A 14,677-nucleotide genomic window follows, 5' to 3' on the forward strand; every position below is an offset into this window, starting at 1 on the left:
CCCTGGCTAGGCGGGTTACCCTCCTTGAGACGTTTACATGGCACATTGCGACCTTGGCTGATATGGTTACCCTACCCGACAGACCGAGCCACTAGCCAGGGCAGGCTACCACATCTATCATGTAAACGTGATCAAGATATAATAAAAGATTTCATCAAGGATGGAGCTAAAAGAGGGAAAACCCAGCCATATCATTTTATCCTGTGGCGACAGATGTCATTTTAAATTATGTTAATAACTCCATGTAATCAAGCAAAAATTTCGGCCTTTGTACCACCTCCCAGATATTTGAACAGAAAAAAATAGTGTGATATCAGGGAAAGAGGCAAACCTATTAAGGGAGGCTCGCGATTCTCATCCCCAGTTTCTAGCATCTCCGCTAGGAATGCCTGGGACCATGGTGTAGATTTGGCGACCAAAAGAGAGAAAAGACGGTTTGCATTTTTCGACTCGAGCGTTCCTGTAGAGCTCGAATAAAAAATTGAACATTTTTTAGCAATCTTTTTTCTTAAGTTAAGGTAAAGTAATGCGATATTTTGGTGCTTTTGAAAGTTGTGCTCTTTTTCTTTACAAATGGAAAACATCAGTTACACAAATTGTCCGATACACACCCACAAACACACACACGCACACACACACCACGGTCCGTCAGGGAACAACAGGGATTTAAGTTCATAAGTATATGCCTGGAGTTTCAAACTTTCATTGGCAAAATTCATATTCATGTAAATCCTGTTTGTCCTTTAAGTTCACGCCTAAGTTTAGAAGAGTATCAGTTAATTGAAAGAAGCTCGACTGACATAGCTTATGATCTAGAGGATATTTCTTGCCTAGGCGTAAGTGACAGTATATTCAACCCGTCAGTACATAAAGCATTGAAATAGTCTTCGTTTTAATTCGTAATGTTTTGTATGGTAAAGTTGGTTAGCTGATGAAACGAACTCGACTTATATACAGCAAAACTTGTAGCGAACTTGAACGTCACGAACTCGGCATGTGGTGAAACTGGCGTAAACCAGAATCGACACGTAAGGTTTTATTTGATCTTGTGAAATTAAGTTTGAAACATGTTATTAAAAGTCACTTTCAAGGAAATGAGGATACGTAGTTACCCTTTCTCTATGAGCAAAAAAAACTGCAGAGCAATCACAATCGTATAATTACAAATAACTATGTCCTCAGTATAAATAAGGAATTGTCTTAGCCCCTGCCTTATTCGGTATCAAACGTGAACGATCTACCATCAACTTTAAGGCATTGTTTTTCTGGAAGCTTTAGGTTGACAACATCGAAGTTTACATTTTCATGTGAATGGTGCAAACTCTTATGTTAATGGTATTCTCGTATGAATTCGTTACTGGCGTTTTGGGTGAGTCCTGTTCTGTTGAAACCAGATAAGACGAAGTTTATGCTCCACAGTAGTCGTCAACTGCTTTCTCAGCTCCGTGATATCCGTCTGTCGATGCATGAGAAATGCTTCCTACCGGAAAAGTAATTAGATATTGTGGCGTTACATTTGATCCAAACCTAACTTTTTAAGATCTCGTCCATGAAACTGTTTTTAACCCAATGACTAACCCAGTTCAAATCAGTAGCATCAAGCATATGTTTGATATAAAGATCCTGATGAAAACAACTAAGATCCAAGAATTCAATAAAATGTTTCATGTTCGTCCGTTCGGTCGCAACACAGCAACCACGCACCTCCTTAACCTTCAAGTTTTTCAACCTCAGTTGCCTAACAATTAATACTTATATATTGACAGAAAAGTATTAGATTATTTCATCGACGTTTATTATCATCAACACAAAGTGAGTATTCTGTGAGTATTCTAGTACATTAATGATCTAGTTTGGTGTTGTAATGTAGATTCTCTTTCAGGATTCAAACTTTCAAATTTGTTTTGTTACTATTTGTCATCTTTATTTCTTTGTTCTTTGTTGCTCTTAAATCCCTCAAAAGTTGTTGCAGACGAGTCTGAAGCTTGACATCCTTTGTTTAGAATTGTGCAAGTATAATTATGCTTAAGTTACATGTACCACATTTCAGCATGAAAATTTATTTGAATAGCGTTTTCAAATACTCAAGCTCAAGCTTTCAATTACAATGTTCTTAGAAATACTGATACCCATTCCACAAAGGAAATTTTGAGATAATCGATTTTTGACATGATACGTAAGTTTTCAAAAGGTGGCAACCTGGAAAAGCAAGGGTCGTCCTTCACTGAGGCCTGAAATTATTGGGTGCCCTCTTCTTTTAGTTTAAGTTTTTTCTTTGGCCTGCCTCCCCCTCTTTAATCTTTTGTGGCACATAAATGTAGATTTATAGCACCTTTTTTGTATTTTGATGCATTAAGTTTAAAGTAATAAGCATCCGCATAATGCGCAAGGCAAAAATAGGAGTGCCTTAGCATGGTAGCCAGATTTTGAAACTAAAATAAGAGTTGCGCAGAAAATTTCATGTCCTGCTTTTTATCCTCCTCTGGTTTTTTTCACAAATAATCTAGTCATTATCACCGACAGAATCACTCTTATTGTCCACTGTGCCTGTAACAAGTTGATAACCCCCTTATTTTTTAAATGAAGAAAGGAAAATAGCCTTCGCTCTTGACTAACGCTCTTCAAAAAGTCATTGACTCCACGTCCCCCTTCTCTATAGTTGATAAATGGTCCCTAAATTTCCTTGAATAAACTGTTCAACACTCAGTAAGAAATACTGATAAAATGAAGGACCAGAAAATAAACTAACTGGAGCTCCGCTTTTAGGCTTGGCCAAATCTGTGTAATTGTCATCAACTCTCCGCCGAAGTGAAGGTGGCTAGTGGTGGATATTTACCGAGCCAAAGCAAGGTAATCATCCACCGTTAGCTGCCGACACTGAAGTGAATAGTTTTTTAAGTATATGCGAAAACAGTAACATAACTTAGCACAAAAAGATAATTTTAACTAATTTATTCCTGCAACGAGAGGGAGCGCAAAACTCGGAGATAAATAGCAAAGGATATTCGTAGCGCGCCTTTAACGCCATCCACTGTTTTAGTATACTGTGTACTTATAACTGATAGTTTGGGGAATAACATGTCGTTCATTCCTTTGTTAATATAATAGAATGAAAACTACGAACCGTTTAAATATGAACTTGTTTTTGTTTTATCATACTAGAAGGCAAAACTCGTAATTGAACACAATGAATAGATGTCATGAATTGTTTAATAATGTCCTAGTGCTATCAACGCATGAACACCCCATAAAGAATTCTAAATTTGACCATTCAGTACTAGAGAAAGACAATTGGCGAAAGAATGAATGAATGAAGCAATGATGAAAGAACGAGTGAATAAGTGAATATAATGAGTTAGTGATTGAGTAAATGAATGAATAGTTGTTTCGTGAGAGGAAATAAAAGCATTCATAAACTCATGAATAGTTTTTACATGACTAAATGCGGCTGAGGCAAGGTGGTGTGCTTTGGAGTGAATTAGGGTGAGGTAGCCAGGAATGAAAACGATTAAGAAGGAGTTGGAGTGGGTACAAGTGAAATGGAGTTCATTTATTCATGGATTAGGTAATTTGGTATTATCAACCCAGTGGATAACATAAATTGACCGCCGTAAGGAGTTTCAAAGCTGACGACGTTTCGAGCGTTAGCCCTTCGACAAAGCGAAGGACGAAGGGCTTAGTTTTGAAACTCTTTACGGTGGCCAATTTACGTTATCAACACATTTGATAATACTAAATTACATAATCTCTATCCAAGCAAATGAACTCTATTTCACTTGAAATTACCCTGTTACACTCTCCCACCGACGCAGCACCACAGTTGGATTGTAAAGGGTCGGAAAGAGCTTGCTAGAATTTCTTGTGATTTATTAGAGTGGATTTGGGTTGGAGTAAATTGTATTAGAGTGCAATGGAGTGGACTGAGATGAATTTCGCCGGCTTAATTAGGCAATGAATAGTATTTCTTGCCTAACTCGAAGCCTACGGCATACAAATAAGCTTTTATTCGATAAATTTTTAATGTTAACCTTCATTTATGTTTCGTCTTAAATTATAGTTTTACATGTTTTAGAGGGTTTATGATGAAAGGAACGAATCTTTTGTTTTGTTTTTATGATGGTTTCTAGAACAGTTTCTTTAGAATATTTATAGCCTTTTCCCAGTGTTTATTTCTCGACGATTTATCTTTATAGTATTTTGTTGTTTCGAGCACAATTTGTATTTCCTGGAAACAAATGCACGTTCGTTGTCGATGCTGCTGCCTTCAAGCGCTTCTCCAGGTTAATTACGCTCATTTGTGTCTGGTGTAGCTGGGTCTTGTCATAATGATTGTTGCTCATCACTGCAAAGGACTGGGCCTTTTTAGTTTTCCATAAGTTTCCAAAGATCCTTCCGGGCTCTTTCCACACACAGCATCCCGCCGTCCAAACAGCCGCAGGAGTTTCAAGAGTCACTTTTCTTCGTCCCACTGTAAATGTGTTCGTAACGCGCGGCTTCGGTACAGAATTAAGGCCATTTTCGGATCTGCCTGTCAGTAAGTAAAGGGTTCCTTGACGGGTTTTGCTCCCACAGGTTTTTTCGGCATAATCTTTTATCTTATCCTCAAAATCCTTCCAAGGTCCGTTGTTTGATGCCTCAAACTGAGGTACAGCATTCGAAAGAGTGAAAGTAGCCTTCATGAAATTTATGTCAAAGGAGTTGATACCTGAGGGATTCATGTGGCCTTTTGTGAGTTCATTTCCGAACGTTTGTGTGGCTACTGCGTTGGCTCTTTTATAAGCGGCTTTGACACCAGGAACACCTATAATCAAAAGCCACATTCTTCGATGAATACGGATAACTTGTCACATTTAAATTATCAAATCATAGTCTTATGAGTACGATGATGATAGTGGTGATATTTTGTCTTTCGCACAATAATATAATTACTAGTTACGGACTGAAAGGGATCTTTGAACATTCCAGGGAATCATATCGCTTTTTTGTCTCTTTTCTGAAATTACGGAAGTATGAAGCCCTCTGACTGCACTTTTGTTTCTCTTGAAAACATAGAGATTCTTTGCAAAATAGGCGTCGTTTTGCGCAAAAAAAATTTGGGAAGAAGCAATATGATGGCTTTCCCCACTTCTTTAGTGACGTTGCGTGTTTTCAAGCAACGCAGGATATACTCCAAGCCTCTGGATTTGCTTTATGGATTGATTGTCCTGCAATCGGTCTTGTAATAAATGATTGTCAAATAACCATTTACGTACCCGGAGGATTCCTCCAATTTTGATTTTTGGGTCTCTTATGCTTGCCAATGTCCTTTGCTTGCTCGGGTAAAACTTTGTAGGCTGAGTAAAAAGGGGTGTTTGTGGTTGGATCGAAGAGAGAAACAAAATAAGGTGGAGTTCCCTGCTGGATTTCTTTGCCTCGATTAATGTCAGGAAGGCCAACTGGACGCTTGCCTCCAACGAAAAAAGGGGGAGGTCCGCCCCAGAGAAATCTTTTTCCTTCATTTGGCGATTCCTCTGAAGGAAAATCACACAATCGTTTACAATATTGCTAAACAAGGATTAGGCAGCTTCATCGGTTTAATTAAACAACTCAACTAGAATTAGTTTAACCGATCATGTTTGGCTAAAATTTCCCAGTTCACCCTTCACCCTTCACATAAGAACCATTCTAGGCTAAAATTTCAATACAGAGATTTTTTCAAATATATTACAGTACATCATATGCGATTCAAGAAGGGCAAAAAAAAAAAAAACTAGCCTAAACACTGACAGTCATAAGAGCACAATACTGTACTGTCAATACATCCATAACTGTGTAACATATCCGACTAACTAACCATGTAAAGGAGGACACTTTGAGGTCGGCATACACCCACGAATAGAGGTTTCCTGTAATGCATTGAAGCCACAAAGGCTTAAAAACATACGCTTTACTCCGAGCACACGAAATAAATCCCTCCTCACTTTCCCGATCTCGCACACACTTTAAGTTCCCGTATATATTTACGAACTACCGCTGTCCTAATACACTACATTTCTCCTTTTTAAACTTATATTAGGAACCTGATTTAGAACCTAAGTATAGTCTAATTCCACTTATACGGAGGTTAACTTAAAAACATAGGTTCTTGTATGCGGGTCTTTACTGTAGTTTTCGTTAGCTGCGTTCGATTGGTTGCGAATCGCTGGGTGAGGTAATTTCTTTTTCTGTGAAAAACTCATCTCAGTGCGCTGGTAGTTTGTCTTGAGCTAGTTGGTGTAGGTTTCATTTCCTTGGTGAAATGATAGAAGACAAAAACGATTGCAAACTTCCTTTTAAAGACCACGTGGTCATACGAGATGAATCTTGGAACGGCCAGACAAAGGGTATAAATTACGACAACAACTTCGACGATTATTTTTTCCATTAAAACGAAACGCATAATCAACTCCCACGACCATGACGCACTTTAAGGGGAAGTGCGTAACCATGACCAGAACACACTTCTTTAAAGAGGAATCTTTCAACAATCAGGCCACTAAAAGTCAATTTATGCGACCAAAAAACAAGTGCAGACGTTTTTTTTTCTTCGCAGAAACAGCCACACGAACGACTAAATTAGATAGAAGACGCGAGAAACGAATGCTGCTACAACTGCCACGACAGACCTGGCACAACGAACATAGGCCATAAACTCACGCATGTAATCATTTAAGAGACATATAGATTGTTTGTATCTACCAGTGGAGTTTCTTTTCGAGGACTCGGTAACGGCTAACACTGAGAAAGCAATTACTAAACACCAAACGGTTGTTGTCTTCATTTTTCTTGGTCCGGTCGTCTTATGCAGGATCTAAATGAACTGACATGAATAAAGAACTGTTCAGTTAAGTGCTTAAACGGTCGTTTACTTCATTACTGCCTTGGAGTCAGTGAACTATAGGGCAGTATGATTCAGTGATTCATTGTGTCACGGTAAGTTTGTAATTCGAAGTCTGAAGCTATATTGAATTGGGTTTTAGCTATTACCTTATGTTGACTAACTTGGCCATCATTCAGTAGTGGAAGGGCCTGCTTGGTCTTCTGTTCTTGCCCGAGACCAACACTACTGAAGTTGTTTTTTTTGTTTTGTTTTTGGCTTTCGCAATCAAAGATTGTTTTTTTGATCAGAAACGTCAGGTAAGTTGTTCATTCGTAAAATTCTCGTGAAAGGAGGTCAGGATCCCGATACGGTCGGTTGGTTCGCAAGTTAGTACTTCGTAAGAATCAGAGTTAGGGTTTGGTAGAATTGACGAGATTCAGAGTCTGCCACGTAGTGATTAAAGAAAAAGAGATCGAATCTATATTAAGCAGAGCCGTGGCAATGAACAAGGATTAAAGAAGAACTTAAGGGACACAGTTCCCGCTGCCTTCCCCTTAGCGTTGAACGTTCTCTCGCTAGATTCCACCTATCTGCGCTTTAACAATCCTTTGAAATTGATATCAAACAGGTATCAATTTGTAACATCAGTTTACAAGCACTTAAATGGGAAGTCGTTGACCGGAACGGAAAGGAATTCCAGAAATTTTTATCATAGTAACAAGACGTTGGTAAGAAAGATAGTCTTCTTGTGTCGCCTTTCATTTGTGCAACAAGCATGTGTTTCAGTATGAACCCGGCTAAGCAAATATGGGTCAATATAAAATTGGTCAGGTTAGCATGTTACCCAGTGAATGACAAATTTACACCGCATATTAAATTACTGATTTTGACTGAAAATATGTAGGAGATCATAAACTCAGGTTATCATCTTTTGAAAGAAATAAAACTTCTACATGGCAATGATGGAATTTGTAGCAAAATAAGCGTTAACTTTCATCATTTTTTCCTTCCTCTTTCCAATGATTATAAACAAAGGCTTTTTTAGTGCTTGAACATGTGTCATTTAGAGAAAGAATTGAGAACTTAATTACTCGAAATTATTGAAAGGAAAAAATGGAACTGCACGTGGAAGGACAAGATAATAGAGCCTCTTTTTCGTGTTTTTAATAATGGAGGTCTTCTAAGGGGGTTTTTGTGGTCGCTTTGTCGATCGTTTGCCGACACACTTGTCCGTTCTGTTTGGTTAGGGACAAATGTGACACTAGAATTATTTTTATTCCTTAGAAAATTTGTGGCGAATTGTCTGAGTTGAGATAACTCTTGTTTTCCTTGGTAGGAATGTTGAGGGTGTCATTGAATCATTTTATTGATAAATTTGTAAATGAGTGGAAACATATAAACTGAATAAACAAAGTCAACATAGGAACAACCTTAAAGTGGAGATTCGGAAGCTCATTTTGTTGCACCTTACCGAAATATCATATTTGAGTGAGCAATTATAAAACTCTCCTCGTTTTGAAATGTCTTTCAAGTCTCAAGTTAATTCAAATCGTAGTATGACTGATATCGTAGAAACTCTCACTCTGTACTTTGTTTTTAATACAGGCGTGAAACGAGGTGCTATCATAGATTTAATCAAGAAAGTGCGCAATATGCCGAGAGATTTTAAGTTCCACCCACGTAGCACCGTTTGCAATTACCTCGATCAGTGTGACATAAAAACTGAGGGTGGAGGAGTTATTTCTTAACATCTAGCGCACGGAGAAAAGTTTGTAAAATACGACTTAAAAATGTACTTGCTTCGCACTGTAACTTACTTTAAATGTGGCAGAGATTTCATTAAAAGGGAAAAGGGAAGTGAGGTAGTTCCAGAATAAAACAAGCTGTCCGACTTTGCTTTAAATATCAATAATAATAAAAAATAGATTTCACAATTGGCAGAGCTAAGCATCTCATGGTTACTTACCAAGAGGTGATAGGTGGCGATCACAGCAATAACGGAGAGATAAACAGTCGTGCTGTAGCTCTAAGCAAGGGTTCAATATATTGTAAAAGTTTGCGATGGACGTTCGGTAATTCTGTTGTTCTCAATGCATGACGTTGACACTGGCTTTTGAAAGATGTATCAAATTATTCCACCTGCTTGAAGAAATCATTTAGGCAATCACTAATTTGAATTAGAAACTGAGCAACGTATTATTCTGACAAAAGGCTATGGATTAAAATAGTTGTTATGCTATTTCGAAGTTTCAGAAACGCAGCTATTACGTTTATTTAATTTGGACCTAGGAACGAGGAAAGTCAGGTAGGGTTAGGCTAACGTGTTACACTATAATGGCCCAAATTTTCTGAAGCAATCCAATGTATTTTTATGAATCAATGTTATTAATTCTTCGAATTCCTAGGCGAGCAAATAAAGATAAACAGGTGAACTATTGGAAGAGACTAACTATTTATATTATTTTGATTTTCATGCTTTTCGATATCAGTAAAAAGGAATACTCTGAGGAATGGCCGTATTAAGGAAAAGGAATGTAAAGAAATACATTTTTAGACAAGGGTTCTTTTGTTTCTTCTTGTAAGTGCACTCATTTACGCGATGAAGCACGGCTTTTCTTTTCTCTTATTTCACTGTTAGAGAAAATTCCTTTTTCTTTCAAAGAGGTTTTCCAAAAGTATCGTGAAAAGCAAATCAGTTTGAATTGATTGATCCAAGAAAAAACTAAATCCCAACACTGCAGTTTAAACCACGTTAAAGGAGATAAGGGAAAGCTTCTATCGTTGTGAGAAATTTTGAAGATATAAGCGAACCGGATTTCATACATTTTCGTCAATAATTTTAAAAGGTCATTCACCAGGTTCTAGGATCAACAGGTACCTGTTACCACCAGATAAGTCAAGAAATGAGGGTGGACCTCGTGCTAAGTTCCGAAGTAGGTTTAGAATATCCAAATGGGCTGTGAATATTCTCAAAATTGAAATGATTTTTAAGAAACATTCAGTCAGTAAAGCAAACAACGACAGCTGTATTTGAAAAAAGGCGATGATTTTACGTAGTTTCTAAATTTTTTTAGGCCGAGAGTTGGACAATTTTTAGGTTACGAGGTCAGATAATGAATAACAAAATTTCATTTTGACTCAGATATTAAATTATCAGTGTAAGTTCATGCTGCCGTTTAGTTGAATTGAAGATGAAGATGGCTTTTGGAGTAATTCACCTTCTTCATACTAAACTTTCCCTACTTTGTATCTTGCACAATCAACCGTCATTTTCTTTCATTTGGCAATTTTTTTTTATGATGACTTTTTGATAAGAACGTCTAGTCTGGGAAATTTGGCTAAATAGCGTATATATATAAATTATATATACGCTATTAGGTTTTCTTTAATGATATTACGCTCGTATTCAACCCGACTAAAGATTGGAGCCATACTGTGACACTTTAAAGTTTATCGATTGACGATTTCATCCATTTCTCGTGAAAGTAGGTCAGGATCCCGATACAGTCAGTTGGTTCGCAAGTTAGTACTTCGTAAGAATCAGAGTTGGAGTTTGGTAGAAGTGATGAGATTCAGATGTCTGCCACATAGTGATTAAAGAAAAGAGATTGAATCTATATTAAACAGACCTGTGGCAGAGAACAGGGATTAAAGAAGACCGTAAAGGACAGAGTCTCCGGTGCCTTCCCCATAGCGTTGGAAGTTCTTTAGCTAAATCACACCTATCTGCGCTTTACCAATACTTTAAAATTGACATCAAACAGGTATCAAGTTATAACATCAGTTTAAAGGCACTGATCTGGATTCTGATACGGTCAGTTGGTTTACAGGTTAGTACTTCGTAAGAATCAGAGTCAGAGTTTGGTAGAAGTGATGAGATTCAGAGTCTGCCACATGGTGATTAAAGAAAAGAGATTGAATCCGTATATTAAGCAGACCTGTGGCAGAGAGCAGGGATCAAAGAAGAACTTAAGGGACAAAGTCCCCGGTGCCTTACCCTTAGCGTGGAACGTTCTCTTGCTAGATTCCACCTACCTGCGCCTTAAAAATCCTTTGAAATTGGCATCAAACAGGTATCAAGCTATAACATCAGTTTAAAGGCATTTAAATGGGAAGTCGTTGACCGGAACGGAAAGGAATTCCAGAAATTGTTATCGTAGGGTAACACGACGTTGGTAAGAAAGATAGTTGTCATGTGTCGCCTTTCATTTTTGCAATAAGCATATGTTTTAATATGAACCCGGGTAAACAAACATGAGTCAATATAAATTTGGTCAGGATAGTATGTTACATTATGAACGACAAATTTACGCCGCAGATTAAGTAACTGATTTTTACTGAAAATATGCAGGAGTTAATAAACTCAGGCTATTATCTCTTGAAAGAAATTAACCTTCTACATGGCAAGGATGGGATTTGTAGCAAAATGAGCCTTAACTCTCATCCTTTTTTCGGCTTCCCCTTTTCAATCATTTTAAACTAAGATCACGTGTTATTGACAGAAAGAACTGAATTCTTTATTACGCGAAATTATTGAAAGGAAAAAAATGGAACTGCACCTAGAAAGACAGGAAAACAGAGCCGCTATTTCGTGTTTTAAATCATTAAGGTGTTGTTAGGGGGTTTTTAATGTCGCTTTATCGCTCGATTGCCAACACACCTGTCCCGTCTGTTTGGTTAGGGACAAATGTGACACTAGAATTATATTTTTTTCTTAGAAAATTTGTGGCGAATTGTCTTAGTTGAAATAAATGCATGTTTTTCCCAGTATGAATGGTGAGGGTGTCACTGAAACATTTTATTAATAAATTTGTAAACGAGTGGAAACATATAAACTGCATGATTAAACAAAGTCGACATAACAACCTTTAAGGGGAGATTCAGAAGCCAAATGTTTCTACCCGTTTGAATAACTACAATCTTTGTGACACAAAAACTTAGGGTAGAGGTATTATTTCTTAAAATTTAGTATAGAAGAAAAGGTAGTAAAATACAATGTCAAAAACATATTTTCACCGTATTGCAACTTACTTGAAATGCGGTAGAGTTTTTCTTAATAAAGGAAAGGGGAAGTGAGGTAGTTCCAAAACAAAACAAGCTATCCGACTTTGCTTTTAAAAATCAGTAATAATAAATAGATTTCATAATTGGTAGAGTTATGCATTTCATGGTTACTTACCAAGTGGTGATATGTGGTGAACACAGCAATAACGGAGAGTTGGACTTATAGCTTTAAGCGAGGGTTCAATATATTTAATACATTTTATATAACGTTTGCGACAGACGTTCAATAATTCTGTTGTTGATTATATTGATTCTTAATGCGTAACTTTGACATTAGCTTTTAAAAGATGAATCAAAGAAAAATTTTTGCACTTTATAGAAATCATATTGTCACAATGTTTTATTGGAGGATATAATTTTTCTATTACACGCAATCTAAGTATTCAAATATTGCGTCTTCATTGGCCAGGGGTGGGGGGACCGGATCCTACTCGGTTTCTTTATCCTGCCAGCTCTTCACTTCCAGCATCCTCGCACTCGACATTGTTCGGCCAATCACAGACGAGTATAGCAGGATTGAACTTAAGTCCCGCAGGACATGACATTTCATGTGTGTTACCAGCCATGTCACACATTATGTAACCAAAGCAGTTATTAGGATCAGCGTGCACCCCAGCTGCATGGCTTTGATAAAAATCTGGAAAAGAAATAAGGCAGAGGGAATAAGAGAATTCTTCCGCCAGAAGTTAGACCAAGGTGTAAAATAAGACATCCAGGTGAGTTTAGTGATGTTTTTTTTTTACGGCAGAATGTAAGGAATAGCTAAATAAGATACATTTTCCCGGCTTTGATAAAGAGGACTTTGCGACCGGAAGGCGATGTAAAGAAATTCTTTGAAAGTCAATGTTTGTATTTGAGAATAACAATGAAGCCACTTTCATCTTCGATGACAGTAAACAATGCGGTTTAATCATATGTCCACACATATAAAGAGCTACGTCACGTAATTTTGAAGAACTTTTATTGTCCCAACAAATTGGCAATAAACCTTCAGTAAATAATCGTTCACCTCAAAGAAGAGAAACCCTAAAGAGGGATACGATGATATAAATTGGTAAACATGAAAAAATTAAGGTTGAATTCTTCAAGATAGACAAACCATGACGAGGTTCCTTTTAACGGGTCCCAATTTTTTTTTTCCACACTTCCTCTGATGCTTCTGAGGTCTAACTTTGGCCCCGATGACACATTGCGCCAGAGCTAATTCGACTGTTCGGCCTTTTTGGAAAAGAACTCCGAACATTTACAGTATTTGTATCACCAAAGGCTTTTCTTACCTGAAGCTCTTTTCTCCAACGCTCTTGACAATACACCTGTGCATAAGTAAACATGTAGTCATTTAAGACAATAGTATTTTTTTCATTTTATGTGTTCTAACTCTCCGAGGCGGAAAAACAGTTTCACTCTGAGTCGTGAAGATGCATGAGAGTGATAATTGTAGTAATAACCTTTGCCCAAGCATGTAACAGTTATTCACGGTCGTATCGTTTGTAAAACCTTTAGTAAAGGTATCATCTAGCAGAATCAGATGACATCGACGGTATAAAAAAGTTACCTGCCTTTGCCTAAAAAGTGGTAAGATAGGCTAAAGAGACTGATGAACCGTCCCAATGAATATGGTGCTGGATGGTTCCCGAATTTAAACATTCTTGTTCCAAAGAAACAGAGAAGAAGAAAAATTTGTAAAACATATATTTAGCCGCGGTTTGTCACACCACCGCCTTCTGCGTATGTGTACGTTTGGATTAATTCCAGATGCACGCTGATTTTCAGCCTTTCTGGAGCTGATTCCCGTACAGTAAGGTTTTAATGTTAGTCAACATTATTTCACTGTATCTCTACAGCCGAACCAAGCCTCCCTTTTGGAGATTCCTCTGAAGGAAAATCACACATAATCGGTTACAACATTGCAAAGCAAGGATAAGGTAGTTTCATCGGTTTAATTGAACAACTTAGCTAGAATTAATTTAACCGATCACCGGACAAGTACGTTGGCAAACGATTGACAACGATGACATCAATCCTCTGTTCGTGGCTGTATGCCAACCTCATATTGCCCTGCTTTACATGGTTGGTTAGTCGGATATGTTGCGCAGCTATGGATGTGTTGACAGAACAGTATTGTGGTCTTATAACACTGCCAGTGTTTAGGCCAGTTTTTTTTGCCCATTTTGTATCGCATATGATGGACTGTAATAAATTTGAAAAAGACCCTGTAATGAAATTTTTAGCCTGGAATGGTTCTTAAGTGAAAGGTGAAGGGTGCTTACCTGGGATGGTAGGTATTGGAAACATGTGTCACCATAATCAATCGATATTCCATTTTGATTTGATTTGATTTTTAAAAAAAAACTTACCTTGGGAAGCTTATTGCAGTCAGTTTTACCAATTGTATGCTCGGTCGATAAGAGTAATTCTTAACTGGAAAGAAAGATCCCATCATCATCTTTAGCGATATCTCTCATTTTGCGTTGGTGTCGCCGAGAAAAAAAACATTCTTTAGAAATACTGCCGTTTGGCTGAATCATGAGGCAAAACTATTCATATTAGAACAAAGAAAAATTTGGCTGGTGTCTGCCAGGCTTTCCTTTGTATTTACCAATAAAGAAATGTTAATTGAGTGACCCTTCTCCATTTCAAATTTTTTTTTAAATAAAGTCGGAGTCTACTCATTCCTAGAAGTAAAATGAGGAGATAAACGGCACTTTACTCTTTCCCATCCTCAATGCGCTTTTTTTTTTGGCACAATGTTGTGATTGCAAATCAAAATCGATC

The 14,677-nt window shown here is 37.4% G+C and overlaps 1 protein-coding gene across 3 annotated transcripts; it reads right to left on the minus strand.

Annotated features, from left to right (window-relative positions):
• Positions 1-4,006: 4,006 nt before the first annotated feature.
• Positions 4,007-10,852, minus strand: LOC131789348 (uncharacterized). 3 transcript variants are annotated; one of them, XM_066166002.1, is made up of 5 exons: positions 10,836-10,852; positions 8,805-8,977; positions 6,718-6,838; positions 5,253-5,510; positions 4,007-4,801 (listed from the first exon to the last, which is right to left on the minus strand). In XM_066166002.1, exons 3-5 carry the CDS (start codon positions 6,797-6,799, stop codon positions 4,188-4,190), a joined length of 954 nt encoding a protein of 317 aa, XP_066022099.1. In that variant the 5' UTR covers positions 6,800-6,838; positions 8,805-8,977; positions 10,836-10,852; the 3' UTR covers positions 4,007-4,187. The 3 variants fall into 3 exon arrangements, with proteins under 3 accessions (XP_066022099.1, XP_058962425.2, XP_058962426.2); XM_059106442.2 differs by lacking the exon at positions 10,836-10,852 and having other exon boundaries at positions 8,805-8,980; XM_059106443.2 differs by lacking the exons at positions 8,805-8,977; positions 10,836-10,852 and adding an exon at positions 7,006-7,370.
• Positions 10,853-14,677: the final 3,825 nt, after the last annotated feature.

Source organism: Pocillopora verrucosa, chromosome 4 (genome assembly GCF_036669915.1).
Source record: "Pocillopora verrucosa isolate sample1 chromosome 4, ASM3666991v2, whole genome shotgun sequence".
Lineage (NCBI taxonomy): Eukaryota > Metazoa > Cnidaria > Anthozoa > Scleractinia > Pocilloporidae > Pocillopora > Pocillopora verrucosa.

What these genes read in the sequence shown, in the direction of transcription:
- LOC131789348 (XM_066166002.1), bottom strand. Translation starts at nt 6,799, where the DNA reads ATGAAGACAACAACCGTTTGGTGTTTAGTAATTGCTTTCTCAGTGTTA. An exon ending in CTCGAAAAGAAACTCCACTG is followed by an intron (nt 5,511 to 6,717) that starts GTAGATACAAAC and finishes ATTTTCCTTCAG; the next exon opens with AGGAATCGCCAAATGAAGGA. An exon ending in AAATTGGAGGAATCCTCCGG is followed by an intron (nt 4,802 to 5,252) that starts GTACGTAAATGG and finishes TTTTGATTATAG; the next exon opens with GTGTTCCTGGTGTCAAAGCC.